Below are 17,274 nucleotides of genomic sequence, written 5' to 3' on the forward strand. Positions count from 1 at the left end.
GTCGCTCTGACCCGTAAAGGAATGGATCCAACCAATTGGTCGTCCCAAGCAGTAGCCTCATTCGAAAGCCTGAAAAAGGCCTTTGTCTCCGCTCAGGTCCTTAGACATCCGGATCCAGCTAGGACATTTATTCTTGAGGTCGACGCCTCTGACATCGGTGCCGGTGCCATCCTATCGCAGAAGGATCCTCATACTAATCGTCTGCACCCATGTGCTTATTTCTCCCGTCAGTTCTCTTCAGCGGAGGCCAACTATGATGTCGGTAATAGAGAACTATTGGCAATCAAATGGGCCTTCGAGGAGTGGCGGCATTGGTTGGAGGGTGCTTCACATCAGATCTCTGTCATTACCGATCACAAGAATTTACAATATATACAGTCAGCCAAACGTTTAAATCCCAGACAGGCCAGATGGGCGTTATTCTTTACCCGGTTTAACTTCCTGATCACCTACCGACCAGGCTCCAAAAATGTCCGGGCAGATGCCCTTTCCAGAAGTTTCTCGGCACACCACATTCCAGTCACTATCCCAGAGCCGATTATTCCTCCTTCTGTAATCCATGCCGGGTTGACCCAAGATCTGAGTATCACACTTCAGAGATTCCAGAAATTAGCCCCTGATACTACTCCGGAGCGACGTCTCTTTGTTCCAGTCCATCTAAGGAAGGCGGTTATTGAGGAGGCGCATAACAGTAGGGTTGCAGGGCATCCTGGAATCTTCAAGACGTTAGAAATCCTTTCCCGTACAGTCTGGTGGCCATCTATGTCTGCTGACGTCAGGAGTCATGTCCTCTCATGTGAGGTTTGTGCCAGAAACAAAGTTCCTAGGATCCGCCCAATAGGCCAGTTAGTTCCTTTGGCACCACCTGCAAAACCATGGACCCACTTGTCCATGGACTTTATAGTGGATCTACCACCTTCTGCAGGACACAATACCATTTGGGTCGTGGTAGAACGGTTCAGCAAGATGTCCCACTTCGTTCCCTTACCCAGACTGCCTACAGCTCGGGATTTGGCCGTCTTATTCATTCAACATATTTTCCGGCTCCATGGACTCCCTACTGACATAGTTTCCGATCGGGGTTCTCAGTTCATAGCGCAATTCTGGAGATCTTTCTGTACCCTTCTCGGAATCAAGGTTAGTTTATCATCCGCATATCACCCTCAGTCTAATGGGCAGACCGAAAGAGTTAACCAGTCCTTGTAAAAGTTTTTGCGATGCTACACGTCAGAGTTCCATGATAATTGGTCTTCCTTGTTACCCTGGGCGGAATTTGCCTGTAACAATTCCTGTCATTCATCTACTAAAACTTCTCCGTTTTTCTGCAATTATGGTTTTCACCCCAGATCTAACTCCCTGTATTCGCTTAACCCAGTTGGTGTCCAGGAGATCCGTTCCACTGCAAGAGATCTCAGAGTTATCTGGAGGAAAGTACAGACATCTCTGAAACAAGCTTCAATTGTCGCAAAAATTGTTTCGGATCGCCACCGTACTATCTGCTCCTTCAAGGTGGGCCAGAGAGTGTGGCTGTCTACAAAAAACATTAAACTCAGACAGCCTTGCAAAAAGTTGGGTCCCAAGTTCATCGGCCCGTTCCTTCAAGCAGGTTAATTCTGTCGCATTTAGGTTAAGAATTCCAGGCTCGTTGAGAATTCCCAACACATTTCACTGTTCTCTGTTGAAGCCGGTATTATATCCTACTCAAATCCAGTCTTCAAATTTGCCTGAGAGAAAATCAAACAGATCACCAAGATACGTTGTTCAGAAGATCTTGGATTCCAAAAAAGTGCAAGGTCAGGTGCACTTCCTAGTGCAGTGGAGGAATCGAGGGTTAGAAGAACGGTCTTGGATCCCACGGAGACAACTCGATGCTCCTAAACAGTTGAAGGAGTTCTTTAAAAAATTTCCAAGGAAACCGGGATGTCGGGGTTCCTTAACCCCTCCTCAAGGGGGGGGTACTGTCACGAGCCGCGGCGGTACTCACAGCCGCCGTGGCTCGCTTCCTGTCTGTCCCAACGTCCCGGCCATCACCATGACGACCAGGACGTCATTTCCTTCCAACTCCCGACCGTTGCCACGGTCGGACGCTTCCTCAGCGCCGTGTCCTGGCAGCCAGGCGCGCATGCGCTCTAGGGACAATCAGGCAGATTTAGCCTGTGGCTGAATTAGCAGGCATTAGCCTGCAGGTGTGGATTTCAGGGCTAAGCCCTGATTGGTCTTGCTAGGTGCTGGCAATTAGCCTACAAGTGTGGCCTTGTCTAGGGGCAGGTTCTGATTGGTTGTGGGTTGTATTTAAGGCAATGAGGTCTGCTGCCTCATTGCCGGTTATAGCTTCTGTGCTCCAGTCTGCTGACCTGCTTGTTCCAGTTCCTGTTTCCTGTATCTACGTTTTGACTTCCCGTGTATGACCCTTGGCTTCGTATTTGACTTCGCTTGTGTTTCCTGTGACCCTGATCCTTGGCGCGTTTACTCGTTCTGCTACTTTGCCTGTGACCTCTGACCTCAGCTTGTTCATTGTTACTGTTACCTGCTGCCGACCTTTGACCTCTGCGTGGACCTGACTCTTCTTGCCTGGGTTCTCCCCAGCCGGTACACACTTCACGACCCTCTGTCAGTCTGCAGCCCAGTCTGTTTCCACCATCAGGGGCTCCAGTGAACACCTGACTGGCAGAGTAGACTCCGGGTTGTGTTGTGCCGGCTGGAGGGGTTCCTAACATTGTGTGGATGTAAAGGAGCTTGTTATGTGGTTGTCAGGAAGCTTGTTGTGTGGATGTCGGGGAGATTGTTGTGTGGATCTCAGGGAGATTGTGTGGATGTCAGAGGTCTTGTGTGGATGTCAGAGGTCTTGTTGTGTGGATGTCGAGGAGCCTGTTGTTTGAATATCAGAGAGCTTGTTATGTGGATGTCAGGGAGCTTGTGTGGATGTTAGAGGGCTTGTGCGGATATCAGAGTGCTTATTGTCGATGTCGGGGAGATTGTTGTGTGGATGTCGGGAAGCTTGTTGTGTTGATTACAGGGAGATTGTTCAGTGGATATCAGGGAGCTTGTTGCGTGGATGTCGGGGAGATTGTTGTGTGGATGTCGTAAGTTTGTTGTGTGGATATCGGGGAGATTGTTGTGTGGTTGTCAGGAAGCTTGTTGTGTGGTTGTCAGAGGTCTTGTGTGGATTTTAGAAAGCTTGTCATGTGGATATCCGGGAGCTTGTTATGTGTATATCAGGGAGCTTGTCGTGTGGATGTCAGGGAGATTGTTCCTTGGATATCAGGGAGCTTGTTGTGTGGATGTCGGAGAGTTTGTTGTATGGATGTCGGGGAGCTTGTTGTGTGGACCACAGGGAGCTTGTTGTGTGGCTGTAATGGAGATTGTTGTGTGGATGTCAGTGGACTTGTGTGGATGTCAGGGAGATTGTTGTGCGGATGTTGATGAACTTGTGTTAGTGTCAGGGAGCTTGTTTGGCTGTAATGGAGCTTGTTGTGTGGATGTGAGAGGGCTTGTTGTGCGGATATCAGGGAGCTTATTGTGTGGGTGTCAGTGGGTTTATTGTGTGGATGTCAGAGGGCTTGTTGTGCGGATATCAGGGAGCTTATTGTGTGGATGTCGGGGAGATTGTTGTGTGGATGTCAGGAAGCTTGTTGTGTGGATGTTGGGAAGATTGTTGTGTGGATGTCGGGAAGCTTGTTGTGTGGATGTTGGGGGATTGTTGTGAAGATATCAGGGATCTTGTTGTGTGGATGTCAAGGAGCTTGTTGTTTGAATATCAGAGAGCTTGTTATGTGGATGTCAGGGAGCTTTTTGTGTGGATGTTAGAGGGCTTGTTGTGCGAATATCAGAGTGCTTATTGTCTTGATGTCGGGGAGATTGTTGTGTGGATGTCATGGAGATTGTTCTGTGGATATCAGGGAGCTTGTTGCGTGGATGTCGGGGAGATTGTTGTGTGGATGTCGTGAAGCTTGTTGTGTGGTTGTCAGAGGTTTTGTTGTGTGGATATCAGAGAGCTTGTCGTGTGAATGTCAGGGACCTTGTTGTGTGGATGTCAGCGAGGTTTTTGTGTGGATGTCAGGGAGATTGTTGCGTGGATATCAGGGGGCTTGTTGTCTGAATGTCGGGGAGATTTTGTGTGGATGACGGGAAGCTTGTTATGTGGTTGTCAGGAAGCTTGTTGTGTGGATGTCGGAGAGATTGTTGTGTGGATGTCAGGAAGCTTGTGTGGATGTCGGGGAGATTGTTGTGTGGATCTCAGGGAGATTGTGTGGATGTCAGAGGTCTTGTGTGGATGTCAGAGGTCTTATTGTGTGGATATCAGGGAGCTTGTTGTGTGGATATCAGGGAGCTTGTTATGTGTATATCAGGGAGCTTGTTGTGTGGATGTCAGAGGTCTTGTTGTGTGGATGTCGAGGAGCTTGTTTTGTGGACCACAGGAAGCTTGTTGTGCAGATGTTGATGAACTTGTCTTAGTGTCAGGGAGCCTGTTGTGTGGCAGTAATGGAGCTTGTTGTGTGGATGTCAGTTGGATTGTTGTGTGGATGTCAGAGGTCTTGTTGTGTGGATGTCAGGGAGTTTGTTGTGTGAATTTCGAGGAGCTTGTTGTGTTTATATCAGGGAGCTTGGCGTGTGGATATTAGGGAGCTTGTGTGGATGTCAGAGGTCTTGTTGTGTGGATGGCAGGGAGCTTATTGTGTGGATGTCAGAGGTCTTGTTGTGTGGATGGCAGGGAGCTTGTTGTGTGTATATCAGGGAGCTTATTGTGTGGATGTCAGAGGTCTTGTTGTGTGAATGTCAGGGAGCTTGTTGTGTGTTTATCAGGGAGCTTATTGTGTGGATGTCAGAGGTCTTGTTGTGTGGATATCAGGGAGCTTGTTGTGTGTATATCAGGGAGCTTATTGTGTGGATGTCAGAGGTCTTGTTGTGTGAATGTCAGGGAGCTTGTTGTGTGTATATCAGGGAGCTTATTGTGTGGATGTCAGAGGTCTTGTGTGGATATCAGGGAGCTTGTTGTGTGTATATCAGGGAGCTTATTGTGTGGATGTCAGAGGTCTTGTTGTGTGGATGTCAGAGGTCCTGTTGTGTGTATATCAGGGAGCTTATTGTGTGGATGTCAGAGGTCTTGTTGTGTGAATGTCAGGGAGCTTGTTGTGTGTATATCAGGGAGCTTATTGTGTGGATGTCAGAGGTCTTGTGTGAATATCAGGGAGCTTGTTGTGTGTATATCAGGGAGCTTATTGTGTGGATGTCAGAGGTCTTGTGTGGATATCAGGGAGCTTGTTGTGTGTATATCAGGGAGCTTATTGTGTGGATGTCAGAGGTCTTGTTGTGTGAATGTCAGGGAGCTTGTTGTGTGTATATCAGGGAGCTTATTGTGTGGATGTCAGAGGTCTTGTTGTGTGAATGTCAGGGAGCTTGTTGTGTGTATATCAGGGAGCTTATTGTGTGGATGTCAGAGGTCTTGTTGTGTGAATGTCAGGGAGCTTGTTGTGTGTATATCAGGGAGCTTATTGTGTGGATGTCAGAGGTCTTGTTGTGTGGATATCAGGGAGCTTTTTGTGTGTATATCAGGGAGCTTATTGTGTGGATGTCAGAGGTCTTGTTGTGTGAATGTCAGGGAGCTTGTTGTGTGTATATCAGGGAGCTTATTGTGTGGATGTCAGAGGTCTTGTTGTGTGTATATCAGGGAGCTTATTGTGTGGATGTCAGAGGTCTTGTTGTGTGGATATCAGGGAGCTTGTTGTGTGTATATCAGGGAGCTTATTGTGTGGATGTCAGAGGTCTTGTTGTGTGTATATCAGGGAGCTTGTTGTGTGTATATCAGGGAGCTTATTGTGTGTATATCAGGGAGCTTATTGTGTGGATGTCAGAGGTCTTGTTGTGTGGATATCAGGGAGCTTGTTGTGTGTATATCAGGGAGCTTATTGTGTGGATGTCAGAGGTCTTGTTGTGTGTATATCAGGGAGCTTATTGTGTGGATGTCAGAGGTCTTGTTGTGTGGATGTCAGAGGTCTTGTTGTGTGTATATCAGGGAGCTTGTTGTGTGTATATCAGGGAGCTTGTTGTGTGTATATCAGGGAGCCTACTGTCTGGATGTCAGAGGTCTTGTTGTGTGGATGTCAGAGGTCTTGTTGTGTGTATATCAGGGAGCCTACTGTGTGGATGTCAGAGGTCTTGTGTGAGTGTTTGGGATGTTGGGTGTCGGTCAGGGTCAGGTAACTTGTGTTGTTATCAGGATCAGGGAGTTATGTGTTTCATTATTCGAGTCTCAGCTGCTTAATATCAATAAATATGTGAAGCTGAGGGAAATACAGTCACCAATTACCTCTCTCAAGAACATTCTCGTTCCTCTCACCATTTCTGCCCCCAGTTGGTGCCATAAGAGACATTTATTATGTAGCAAATCTTATGTGTCGGAATTTTATACTGGTTTCATATTATAATGTGTTTTTTTATATTGTTTTAAAATAAAGATTCATTTATTTTACTTGGAACATACGGGCAAATGTAAGAAAGTTGTCTCTCTGGGGTACATTTGGGGGTTGTAGTGATGCCACCTGCTTTTTTGAAGATTGTGCCACAGCCGTCCTAGACTGGGAATCTGGCACTGACCGGTCGGGTGAAGTAAGGACCCTGTTTTATTCAGCTTGGAGAATAAGTTCATTTACAATAAGTGCACTTTGAACATGACGTTCCTTTAAAGAGATGTCTCTAATTATTCTATGGTATAAAAAGATAAGGCTGTGCCTCTAAGACAGACAGAATCTATTGTTATGTGCGTTTGATAAGGGTCTGAGTATTCACTCTTCATTGCTGGCTACACACAGGTGAGGACGGGATAAAGCGGGTGAAGCTCTAACAACCCGTAGCCAATCAGACCACTGCGATGTTAGCAGCTGCTCAGAGTATTTATGTTAGGCCTCTGCCAAGCTGGTGCTAATCCAATTCAAGAGACAAACACTCGTTCAAACCAGCAAATCGCATTCTGTCCGCTGTCTGATAGCTAAACTGGAAGCAGTTGGGGGCAGCCCATGAGTCTGCTCATCTGGTTCATCACACACATGGAGATTGTGGAGACCTAAATCTATCACAGTGCAGTAATAATAACTTAACCCCTGTATCAGTGATTTCCTACTTATCACATTATTAATGTAACCTTTTAGGATGAGCGACCTCTCTTTATCCTGTGCTTCCTATTTACCCCCCATGCCAGATTTCTTGCCTCATATTCCAGCTGTTATATTTTATCTGTACAGTTATAACTGTGAAAAATGTAACATTGACGGTGTCTGTTCACATATGTATCTTATAGTGTTAGTTAGCGCTCCTGCAGAATAAAACAATGGCCGTATGTACTTCTGTCTCTCTCCAATGTCCAGGTACGTCATCCTCCTTACCATGCTCTTCTTCATTCCTGGGGTGGTGATGATTGTGGCCTATGGACTGATCTCCCATGAGCTCTACCGGGGGATTCAGTTCGAAATGGACTTAAACAAAGAAGCAAAAGGTATTCAAATAAATGTAAATGTACAGGGCGGACTATTATACGTTATAAAGTGAGTTATATCAGTTGTTTTAGACATAGATGACCTTAGAAGTCAGATATTGAGGGACAGGTCCATACTACTCGTCTGTCTGGTGCATAGTTTGATACTAGAAATAATTATGTTAATGTTAATTTATGCCTGGAAATACATATTTGAATGGACAGGTTGCAGCCGATAGGCACTTTGCTATCTTTCCTGGATGGTTGGTAAAGGCCTCGTAGCAAAAAGAAGAAATTAAAAAGGTAAAAAAGCAAATCCAGTTTAATATAAAACCATTCTGATGCAGTTCCCGTGTCCGAGGGACAAACCTAGTTTGCCTATTGGTTAGATACAGCCATGGCTGCTCTTCCATCTCCTGCTTGAACAGTTGTCCGGCAGCTCTGGGATACCTAGAGGAGAAGGTTCTTGGTCTTTCATGTCCATTTTTCCTGTTCATTTTTAGCAGCTGCTTCAAAGTACATATTTTGTTTTATATAGAAATTTTGAGTTATAGAAAATCTGCAAATATGTGTGAATAGAAATAAGCAAATGGGGCTCCCTGTTTTTAGTGCTTAGGCAATGCTCCTCATATCCAGTTGAAATGTGTTATGCTTCTGCTTTCCCCCAGTATGGTATGGCTGAGTACGAATGTTGTGTATCCCCATTTTACCAGTCTGTAAAGGAATTTGAGAGGACCAGGAGACATCTTTAATGTTGAGTTTGTTCCGCCCTGTACTCCTGCACCCAAAGCAGCTGCCTCTTCTACCGCCCCCATTCCTTAGTTGTACACATGAGTAGAAAATAAGACAAATAATCATTATCCATTATCGTTTGTCTCCTACAGCTCATAAAAATGGAGTGAATGCAACCATGCCTACCTCCAACTGCGATGAGGGTGACGGCTGCTATATTCAAGTCAATAAACGACGTAACACCATGGAGATGTCTACACTGACCCCCGGCGGTTGCAGCAAGATCGACCGCGCACGCATCAACAACTCAGAAACCAAGCTCATGGCCAAAAAACGAGTCATTCGCATGCTCATCGTCATCGTGGCCATGTTCTTCATTTGTTGGATGCCTGTCTACGTCGCTAACACCTGGAAGGCCTTTGATGAGGTGTCCGCCTACAACATTCTGTCGGGAGCCCCAATTTCCTTTATTCACCTGCTGTCTTACACATCTGCTTGTGTCAACCCTATTATCTATTGCTTCATGAACAAGCGTTTCCGCAAAGCATTTCTGGGAACCTTTGCCTTTTGCATCAAGCCTTGTCGGCGTTTTCGTGAGCCAGAGGAGGATATAGGGGCTACTGGAGCTTCTCTTTCCAAATTCAGCTACACTACGGTCAGCAGCTTAGGTCCCCCCTGAGTATTGCTCTAAAATGAAGGGACTGTGCATCTGCGCTAAGGACTGACAAACTATATGAACAGATTCGGCCTTTGTGGTGTCATCATGGAGACTTTGAATTATTGAGTTATAGGACACCTTGTTTGGCTTTCAGAGCTTTGTGGACCATAAAAACATATCTCCATAACTCAGAGTGCACTGAAAGCCTTATAGAGCAGCACTGATTGATGAAATGTTCATTCTGTTCCATTGGGGCCAGGTTTCACCACCTAAAATCACAGCAGAGTCAGCGACAATCACTAAGGATTCAACACATCTCTAAATCAGTTACTTCGATACCTCTCAATGTTGTAATATAATGTTATATAGACACTGGAGACACAGCCATAGGATATGAAACAGGATATAGCGCAATTCTAAAATATAATACGTCCCTCTCTTCCTTGGGTGCCAAATTCAGTTAATTATTTATAGCAAGCTTTAAGTATACATCTGGGTACATCAGGAATTTGAATTATGGGAAAATAGGAAGTTAAATTACAGACTTACCTGAGAACCATGTAAAAATCAGGCCTCGTCTGGGAAATGTAGGGAGCCTTTTTATAAATATATAAAAAGAATCAATTCCATTTCCATAGGACAAACAAAACTGTGCCTGGGTCTGCAGTATATTGCCCATGTTATTGTGTGTTCTGCTCTTTTCCTTTGGTCCTTTAAACGTTACTTTTGACTAATCCAATAGGAAGTAAAATGCCATCGATCAGCGCAATTCTGACAGGTGCGTCTGGAATCAGTCGCTGACTAATAGGAGTTAATGTGCCGCTGTCAGCTGTATAGAAGCTGTGTATTAAGTGTTGTGTTTATACAGTTTTGTGGTTGGATTATTGACTCTTTGTCCTGTTCTGTTAGTGAGAGTTTGGTTCACTGAGCGTCTGTAGCCAAAGACCTGAATTCTGGGTTATTCCTTATTCACCGCTAACATCAGCAATAAATATTTCAATAGCCGTAATGAATTATTTATCACTGAATATGCTCATATTTTATACTAACAATATCCCCCTGATATCAGAATTCTGGGCAGGAACTGAGACGTGTCACACGCCTGACTAGATAGATCTACAAATACATTAATTCTTTTCACAGTGGTTTTAGAGGAGTCTCTTAATAATATGCAAGCGGGAGACACATGTAACATTGCGTACAGCCACGTGTGTGTGTGTCAGTGATCCAGAGAGCTTACACTCTAAGGGTTCTCCCAGCTTGATAAAGGTTAGCTCTTACAAATTAATTGCACATTGAGACATGATTTGGGGTAATGATTTATTTTGTTATTACTGAAGGGTTAATATTAGACCAAATATTTAAATAGTTTCTGATGTTTGGTTGCTGTTAACGAGGATTACAGCAGCTACTTTGTGCATTTATGGAAAACGAAGCACAGGAGAGAAGTCTTGTTAACAGCTGGTAGGAGAATTGAATAGGTTTGTACTCTGCAGGTAGGAACAGCTCGGAGCAGCGATATGAGGCCCTTGTCAGAATGATACAGGCAGATTGTGGTGAAAACGCTCTTCTAAGTGACACAAGGTTCACACCTGTGTTTGCTGTCTGTAGTGCACTACACTTGTCCTGGTCACTATGGTGGAAATACAGCATGTGACGCATCCAATAGTCTGCCTGGGAAATCGCAAAGACAATCCTGCACAGAGTAACTACAGTGGCTGACGACACTTGAATGCCCCATTTACAGCTATCACTAGTAGTTTTCCACCAACAACCAACCCCGGTCAAAAATAAAATGGGTATAAAGCCCTCTAAGGTAATGACCGACCTAAATCAGCCCCACACGACTGGCCCCATATGAGGGGATTGCAATGATCTATATTTTGCAGTAGGTGTGGTTACACAGAGGAGTCTACAAATTAGTGACTAGGATATTTGTACGTGAAAGACAATGGGTGGATTCCAGCTGAAATGCGTTGCTGTCCTTAGGGACCATTTGTCTGTTTGTGACAGTGCCCAGTGTGATGAGTCGGATAAAAGCAGCAGGGTGTCAGCAGCGAGAGGTCCATGAGCATCCTGTGTAGTGGAGCCCTCTGGTGGGGGATGGTGGTGTTTTCCTGAGCTGTAGCAGGATGGAATGTTACGGATTGTCCTGTTACCTATGTGCCTGTAAAATGTAATTCCAATCATTGTTTTAGACAAGTGTTTGTCTAGTTCTTCTCACATTTTGTGTATTGATATTTTACATGTGGTTAAAATCACTTTATTTTTGCTCTCAAGCATTTGCTGAGAAGGTAGAGATTGAAGGGAGAAATGTTTGGATTGTGGGATACTAGAATCGTGAGTACAGTAAGAATAAATAAACGTCAGGCGCTACCTAAATATAATATTGACTTTTCTGGGAAAATGTATGTTGTGTATCTGTCCAAATGAATCCACATCAGACTGAAGCAGAGATTGCCGCTGCCCCAAGTCGTCCTTGTTAATCAGGCAGCGAATAGATTAAACACTGAGGTTGCTGATATCCCGGCTCCACATGGTTCTATAACACCCACGGCGCGCTCCGAGGTCTTACTGGATATGTCCTGTGTGCTGTGACCTTGCAGGAAAGGCTCCTCTTACACTCTCTTTATTCCAGGATACAGCAGAACGGACACAATGGAAAAGACCGATATTCACAGAACATTTACTAGTCAAACTGCAGCACTAACACAGGAATATACCGTCTCCTCCAATGCTATACATACTCTGTATATACTTAATTTTAATAACACAGAATTGTAAATTCTTTCTTCAATGTTATGTATAAGGTTATATTACAATTATTTCTAATCTATCTACTTGTTTCAGCCAACATGTGTGAAGACAATAGTCTGAGCCCCCCTCCCTGATCATTAGATAAAAGTTGGGGGCCAGCTCAGACTGTTACTGTTTTGTTACATTATTGTAAAAATATTGTCGCTCTCTTTAAAGCAGTTAACCCTTAGTGCTACAGGGGAGCAGATGAGTGTAAATGTTATATGCAACAGAGTAATGAATAAAATGTTTGTAAATCAACTAATTGTGAATTAGGAAGTCATTTAAATAAGGCTGTTTATCTCTCTTATCTTTACTGGGGCTGCTGGATATTAATAAGCTCCCCCCTCCCCCCCCCACATGCCCCCTCCTGGAACACAGCCAAAAGGCCTTCACCGCACAACGAGCGCCCTAATGACAGTACACTTGCATTAGAGTTGTAAAACTGACCACAATATTTAAAGTAAATAGCTTTATGTCCATGTGGTGTGTTGGGAAGTTGACCTGGTGGGGAATCAGAACTGGGAAGATAATGGGGATATAATGAGGGATAAGGGCTAGAGATATAGTAGCAGTGATGTAAGATGGGGATATGGTGGTGGGGAATGGGAGATGTGTGGATGATGGTAGGAAATGAGACCTGGGAGTGAATGAGAATAAGATCTGGGGATCTGGGGAAATAATGAGAGCTGGAGATATGGTAGCAGTGATGATAGCTGAGCTTGATGGGGAATGTGAGCTGGGGGTATGGTGGTGGTGGTGGAATGGGAGCTGGTGAATGCTGGTAGGAAATGAGGCTGCTGTGATGTGGGGAATGTGAGCTGGGGGTATGGTGGTGGTGGAATGAGAGCTGGTGAATGCTGGTAGGAAATGAGGCTGCTGTGATGTGGGGAATGAGAGCTGGGGAGATAAAGTGGAATGAGAGCTGGGGATTTGGGAGGGGGCAGGAGAGCTGTAGCATGCGAGCTGGGGAAATAATGGAAATGAGAACTGGGGATATGTAAGAAGTGAGGACAGCTTGGAATTTGGTGGTGGGAAATGAAATCTGGGAAATGCTGGTAAGGAATGGAAGACGGGTCAATACTGGTAAGGAATGGAAGACGGGTCAATACTGGTAAGGAATGAGAGCAGGGGTTGATGAGGAATGAGATTTGGGAATATGGTAGCAGTCAAGAGAACTTGGGATTTGGGTTATGGAGCATGAGAGCTAAGGAAAGCTGGTAGGGAATGGGAGCTGGGGGTCATGGTGGAGAATGAGCTTGGGAGATAGTGGGTATGATATGATTTACTATGGGGATATGGTGGTGGTGAATTGGAGATGGGTGAATGCTGGAAGGGTATTAATGCAGGAGAAAAAATGGGAATGAGAATTGGGGATATGGTAGAAGTGAAGTGGGGGATGAGAGCTTGGGATTGATTTTGGAGGAATGGGAAGCATTGATGACAGCATGAGATTTGGTGGTGGGGAATGAGAGCTAAGGAATGGGAGTTGGGTGGATGCTGGTAGGGAGTGAGAGCTGGGTGTAATGATGGAGAATGAGAGCCGGGGTTGATGGTGGGGAATCAGAGCTGGGAATATGTAGCAGTAATGAGAACTGAGGAAAGCTGGTAGGGAATGAGAGCTTGGTGTTGTGTAGGGAGTGAGAGCAGGGAGTTATGGTAGGATGTGAGTGCTGGGGGTGCTGATGGGAGAATGAAAGCTAGGAGATGTGTAATAAATGAGAGCTGGGGAAGCTGATGTGTTATGATAGGGAATGAAAGCTGGGAGTTATGTTAGGAAGTGAGTGCTGGGTGTGCTGATGGGGGAATGAGAGCTGGGGGTGCTGATGGGAGAATGAGAGCTGGGGGATGTATAGGGATGTATAGGGAATGAGAGCTGGTGGTGCTGGTGAGGAATGAGAGCTGAGGGATGTATATGGAATGAGAGATGGGGGTGCTGGTGGGGAATGAGAGCTGGGGGTTGTGTAGGGAGTTAGTGCTGGGGGTGCTGATGGGGGAATGATAGCTGGGGGTTGTGTAAGGAATGAGAGATGGGGGTGCTGGTGAGGAACGAGAGCTTGGGTTGTGTAGGCAATGAGAGTTGTGAGTTGTGTAAGGAATGAGAGCTGGGGTTGTGTAGGGAATGAGAGCTGGGAGTTGTGTAGGGAATGAGAGCTGGGGGTGCTGGTGGGGAATGAAAGCTGGGGTTGTGTAGGGAATGAGAGTTGGGGATTGTGTAGGGAATGAGAGCTGGGGGTTGTGTAGGGAATGAGAGCTGGGGGTTGTGTAGGGAATGAGAGCTGGGGGTGCTGGTGAGGAATGAGAACTGGGGTTTGTGTAGGGAATGAGAGCTGGGGGTTAAGTAGGGAATGAGAGCTGGGGGTGCTGGTGGGGAATGAGAGTTGGGGATATGATAGCAGTGATGAAAGATGGAGATTTGCTGGTGGGGATTGGGAGCTGGGGGTTATGGTTGGGAATGATGATTTCTATTTAATGCGCTCTCACTGCACCTCATAATGTGTCGTCTTACATTAGTCTATATGGTAACCTATGGACCAAACCAAGCATATTTTAGGAGCCAATATATCAGTCAGCTATCTGCTTCCTAGATGTGTAGATACCGCATAAATAGCCAAAAGTTTTTACCATTAAAGGGGTCCTTATATGAATGTTTCCACTTTCTCCTCTCCCATGCAGTTTAGTGAACTAAAATAGCAAAGATTAATACTCAATTGGCCCTAAGTTGTGCACTTTTATGGGGCCACATCATTAAATGTTCTCTATCGATCTGAATCTCTAATTAGTTGAGGTTGAGACTATTACCCCCTAATCAAAATACACAGTAATCAATGGCAATATCCAGTCACATCACCTTCTCCTGCACCATCCATGAACAACAATCACATAGGATGTCTTGTGACTGCTCCAGGGCTAGCTGTACCATACAGTCTCAGCTGTACTTTGAGACATACCATACAGTCTCAGCTGTACTTTGAGACATACCATACAGTCTCAGCTGTACTATGAGACATACCATACAGTCTCAGCTGTACTTTGAGACATACCATACAGTCTCAGCTGTACTATGAGACGTACCATACAGTCTCAGCTGGACTATGAGACGTACCATACAGTCTCAGCTGGACTATGAGACGTACCATACAGTCTCAGGTGGACTATGAGACGTACCATACAGTCTCAGCTAGACTATGAGACGTACCATCCGGGTTCTGTATATTTGTCTTTTTTAAAACAAAACACTGTTCAAGTTAAAATGAAGATGAAACTGTTGAGAATAATCTGCGCAGAAGCTTATTTATTATAGACTTTCACATCTTCCTGAAAAATGCATCTTATTACGCCAGGCGACATTCTATTCTCATCCATTGCTATTTAGCATCTGCTCATTGCGTATGATACTCCTGCCAAGCATCTAATGCCAGTGGTTGTAGTATTCTAATGTACTGTATTAGCCCACAATTTCTCCAACATGGACAAATGGTATTACATGATTACAATCCATTATTTATCAATACGATCCATCTGATTATTTGGTAATTAATGAGATGGGTTTCTTTTTGTCATAAAAAGCGCAAAAGTAATGCTTAAGTTGGCTTTCACTGGTGAGGTGGAGAGACCATTATTTAAAGGCGGCCCGGGTACATCATTGCACCTATAGCGCTGATAAATGTATAAAAAGAAATAATATGCAAAGATGGCGCCTAATAGTGTAATATGTTCCTAAAAAAAACACCAAAATGTGCAAGAGTAGAGCAGGTGCATCCCAAATATAGAGTATTCATAAAGATGTTCTCCTAATACTCCCGGTCCATTCACTTTGGTCACCTCCTTCTTTTTGAGTGGAAACATGGATAGTAAACACACATGGATCAGTGGAGAGAAAAAAATGCTATATAGTGCAGTAAAACCAGAGCTTTTAAACATTAGGATCAAGAGAATATCCTACCGAACCCCCTGACAAAGTCTACATAAGAGATGAAATGTGTTGGGTTTATTTTAGGACTATTGCAAGGATCTGTCACAACTATATGTTGCGTACCTGCTAGCATTGGCACTACTTGGAGGAAGGTGCGGAATCTAATGTGCCCCTGGTATTCACCAGGGACCCCCGCAAGGAGGTATGGACTCCGCCGCAGGAGACATGCAGGTCGCGGTCCTTCCCCAAGTCGGATATCGAGGCACGAGAGAAGAATGATCAGACAAGCCAGGTCGGTAACGGTGCTGGCAATAGAAGTACACAAGGAGTATTCAGAGGGATACTGAGACAAGCCGGGTCGGTAATATTCTGGTGATGCAGTACAGCAGGGAAATCTAAAAGTGGTGGTCAAACGGTCAGGGTCAAAGGGTCACAGGCAGGTAGAAGAGTCAAATACAAGGCAAGAATACTGGATACAGGAACGCTGGAGGCAGGTAAGTGGACCTGATACTCTGGCACTGAGGGGTAGCCAGAAAGTGCCTTATAAAGCTGGTGCAGCCAATGGGGAGGTAGTGGGCAGCGGCGGTGTCATCAGCTGCCGCCGAGAATTAAGAGTAGGTTCCCGTTGCCTAGCAACAGGCGCGTGTGTGGACGGCCGGGCCGGGCAGCCGGAAGTGCCAAGGGACAGTACAGGCAGCCGTCCCGGAGAGACCGTGGGACGGCGCCTGACAGGATCTATCTGGTTCTAAGAAAGTCATATATGGTTTAACGCAGGTTTTACTGCACTAAATGTGGATTTATTTGAGTGTTTACAAGATCATCTTTATGAATGTTCTGTATTTAGTATCACCTTCTATACTCTTACATATGCTGGTGTTTTTTGACAATATTACAGTATTAGGCTCCCTCTTTGAATATTTTATATTATTAGAATGTTACAATTCCTAACCAACCAGCGACAGCGAAGAAGGACGTCATCTCGTTCTCCACGAGGACATGACTGATATATGTAATGTGACTGTGCCATTCTCACTAAAACTTTATTTTTATTACACTAAGCACTGGAGGTCACAAATACTAATTTGCTACTGACAAATATATTGTTAAAATTAAATACTGTACATTCTATTTTCTGTGCTAATTTAAAATCTTGCTTCGACCACACTTCCAAAGCAATCAATTGAACAAGTAATGAGATATTGATATTGGTAGAGGTGTTGGTCATACACCAATTGCTCTAAGAATAAATACTGGATTAATATGTCACCAGGCCCTGGCAGAATTGTAAATGAGAGGAAATGATAATGTCGATAATGTGATATTTAACTGATAATGTGTCCATTGTGGCAGAATAAAATTAATCCTAAAAGAAAACTGCTTGTGTCCATGTGAATATACCAACTCCATCACCCGAAGGTGACAAGAAGCCTTTGCTAAGTTCCTGCTGAATGTAATGATTTTCCAAGTCATTCGCAGATGTAGACCAGGGTTTGACGACCTTACGACACTAGCGTCACCATAGAAAAATTGACCTTTTTTGGGTACTATGCATTTTTCGAGAATTTAAATGTATGATCAGAACTACAGAGCTACAGATTTACACTTACTCTATAACAATTGGGCAAGGATTGAATTCAGGATACTTGATGTACAATTGAAACTTGAGACAGATCTACTGTATATTTTTTGATTAATGGATTCATG

At 44.6% G+C, this 17,274-nt stretch overlaps 1 protein-coding gene across 1 annotated transcript in view; it reads left to right on the forward strand.

Annotated features, from left to right (window-relative positions):
* The window catches only part of CCKBR (cholecystokinin B receptor), a 54,531-nt gene extending 42,616 nt beyond the window's left edge, over positions 1-11,915 (forward strand). The window contains exons 4-5 of the mRNA XM_075198446.1: positions 7,362-7,489; positions 8,353-11,915. Of these exons, the coding sequence (XP_075054547.1) occupies positions 7,362-7,489; positions 8,353-8,879 (655 nt within the window). The 3' untranslated portion in view covers positions 8,880-11,915. The remainder of the gene's footprint in view (positions 1-7,361; positions 7,490-8,352) is intronic.
* Positions 11,916-17,274: the final 5,359 nt, after the last annotated feature.

This window comes from Mixophyes fleayi, chromosome 2, assembly GCF_038048845.1.
Source record: "Mixophyes fleayi isolate aMixFle1 chromosome 2, aMixFle1.hap1, whole genome shotgun sequence".
Classification (NCBI taxonomy): Eukaryota; Metazoa; Chordata; class Amphibia; order Anura; family Limnodynastidae; genus Mixophyes; species Mixophyes fleayi.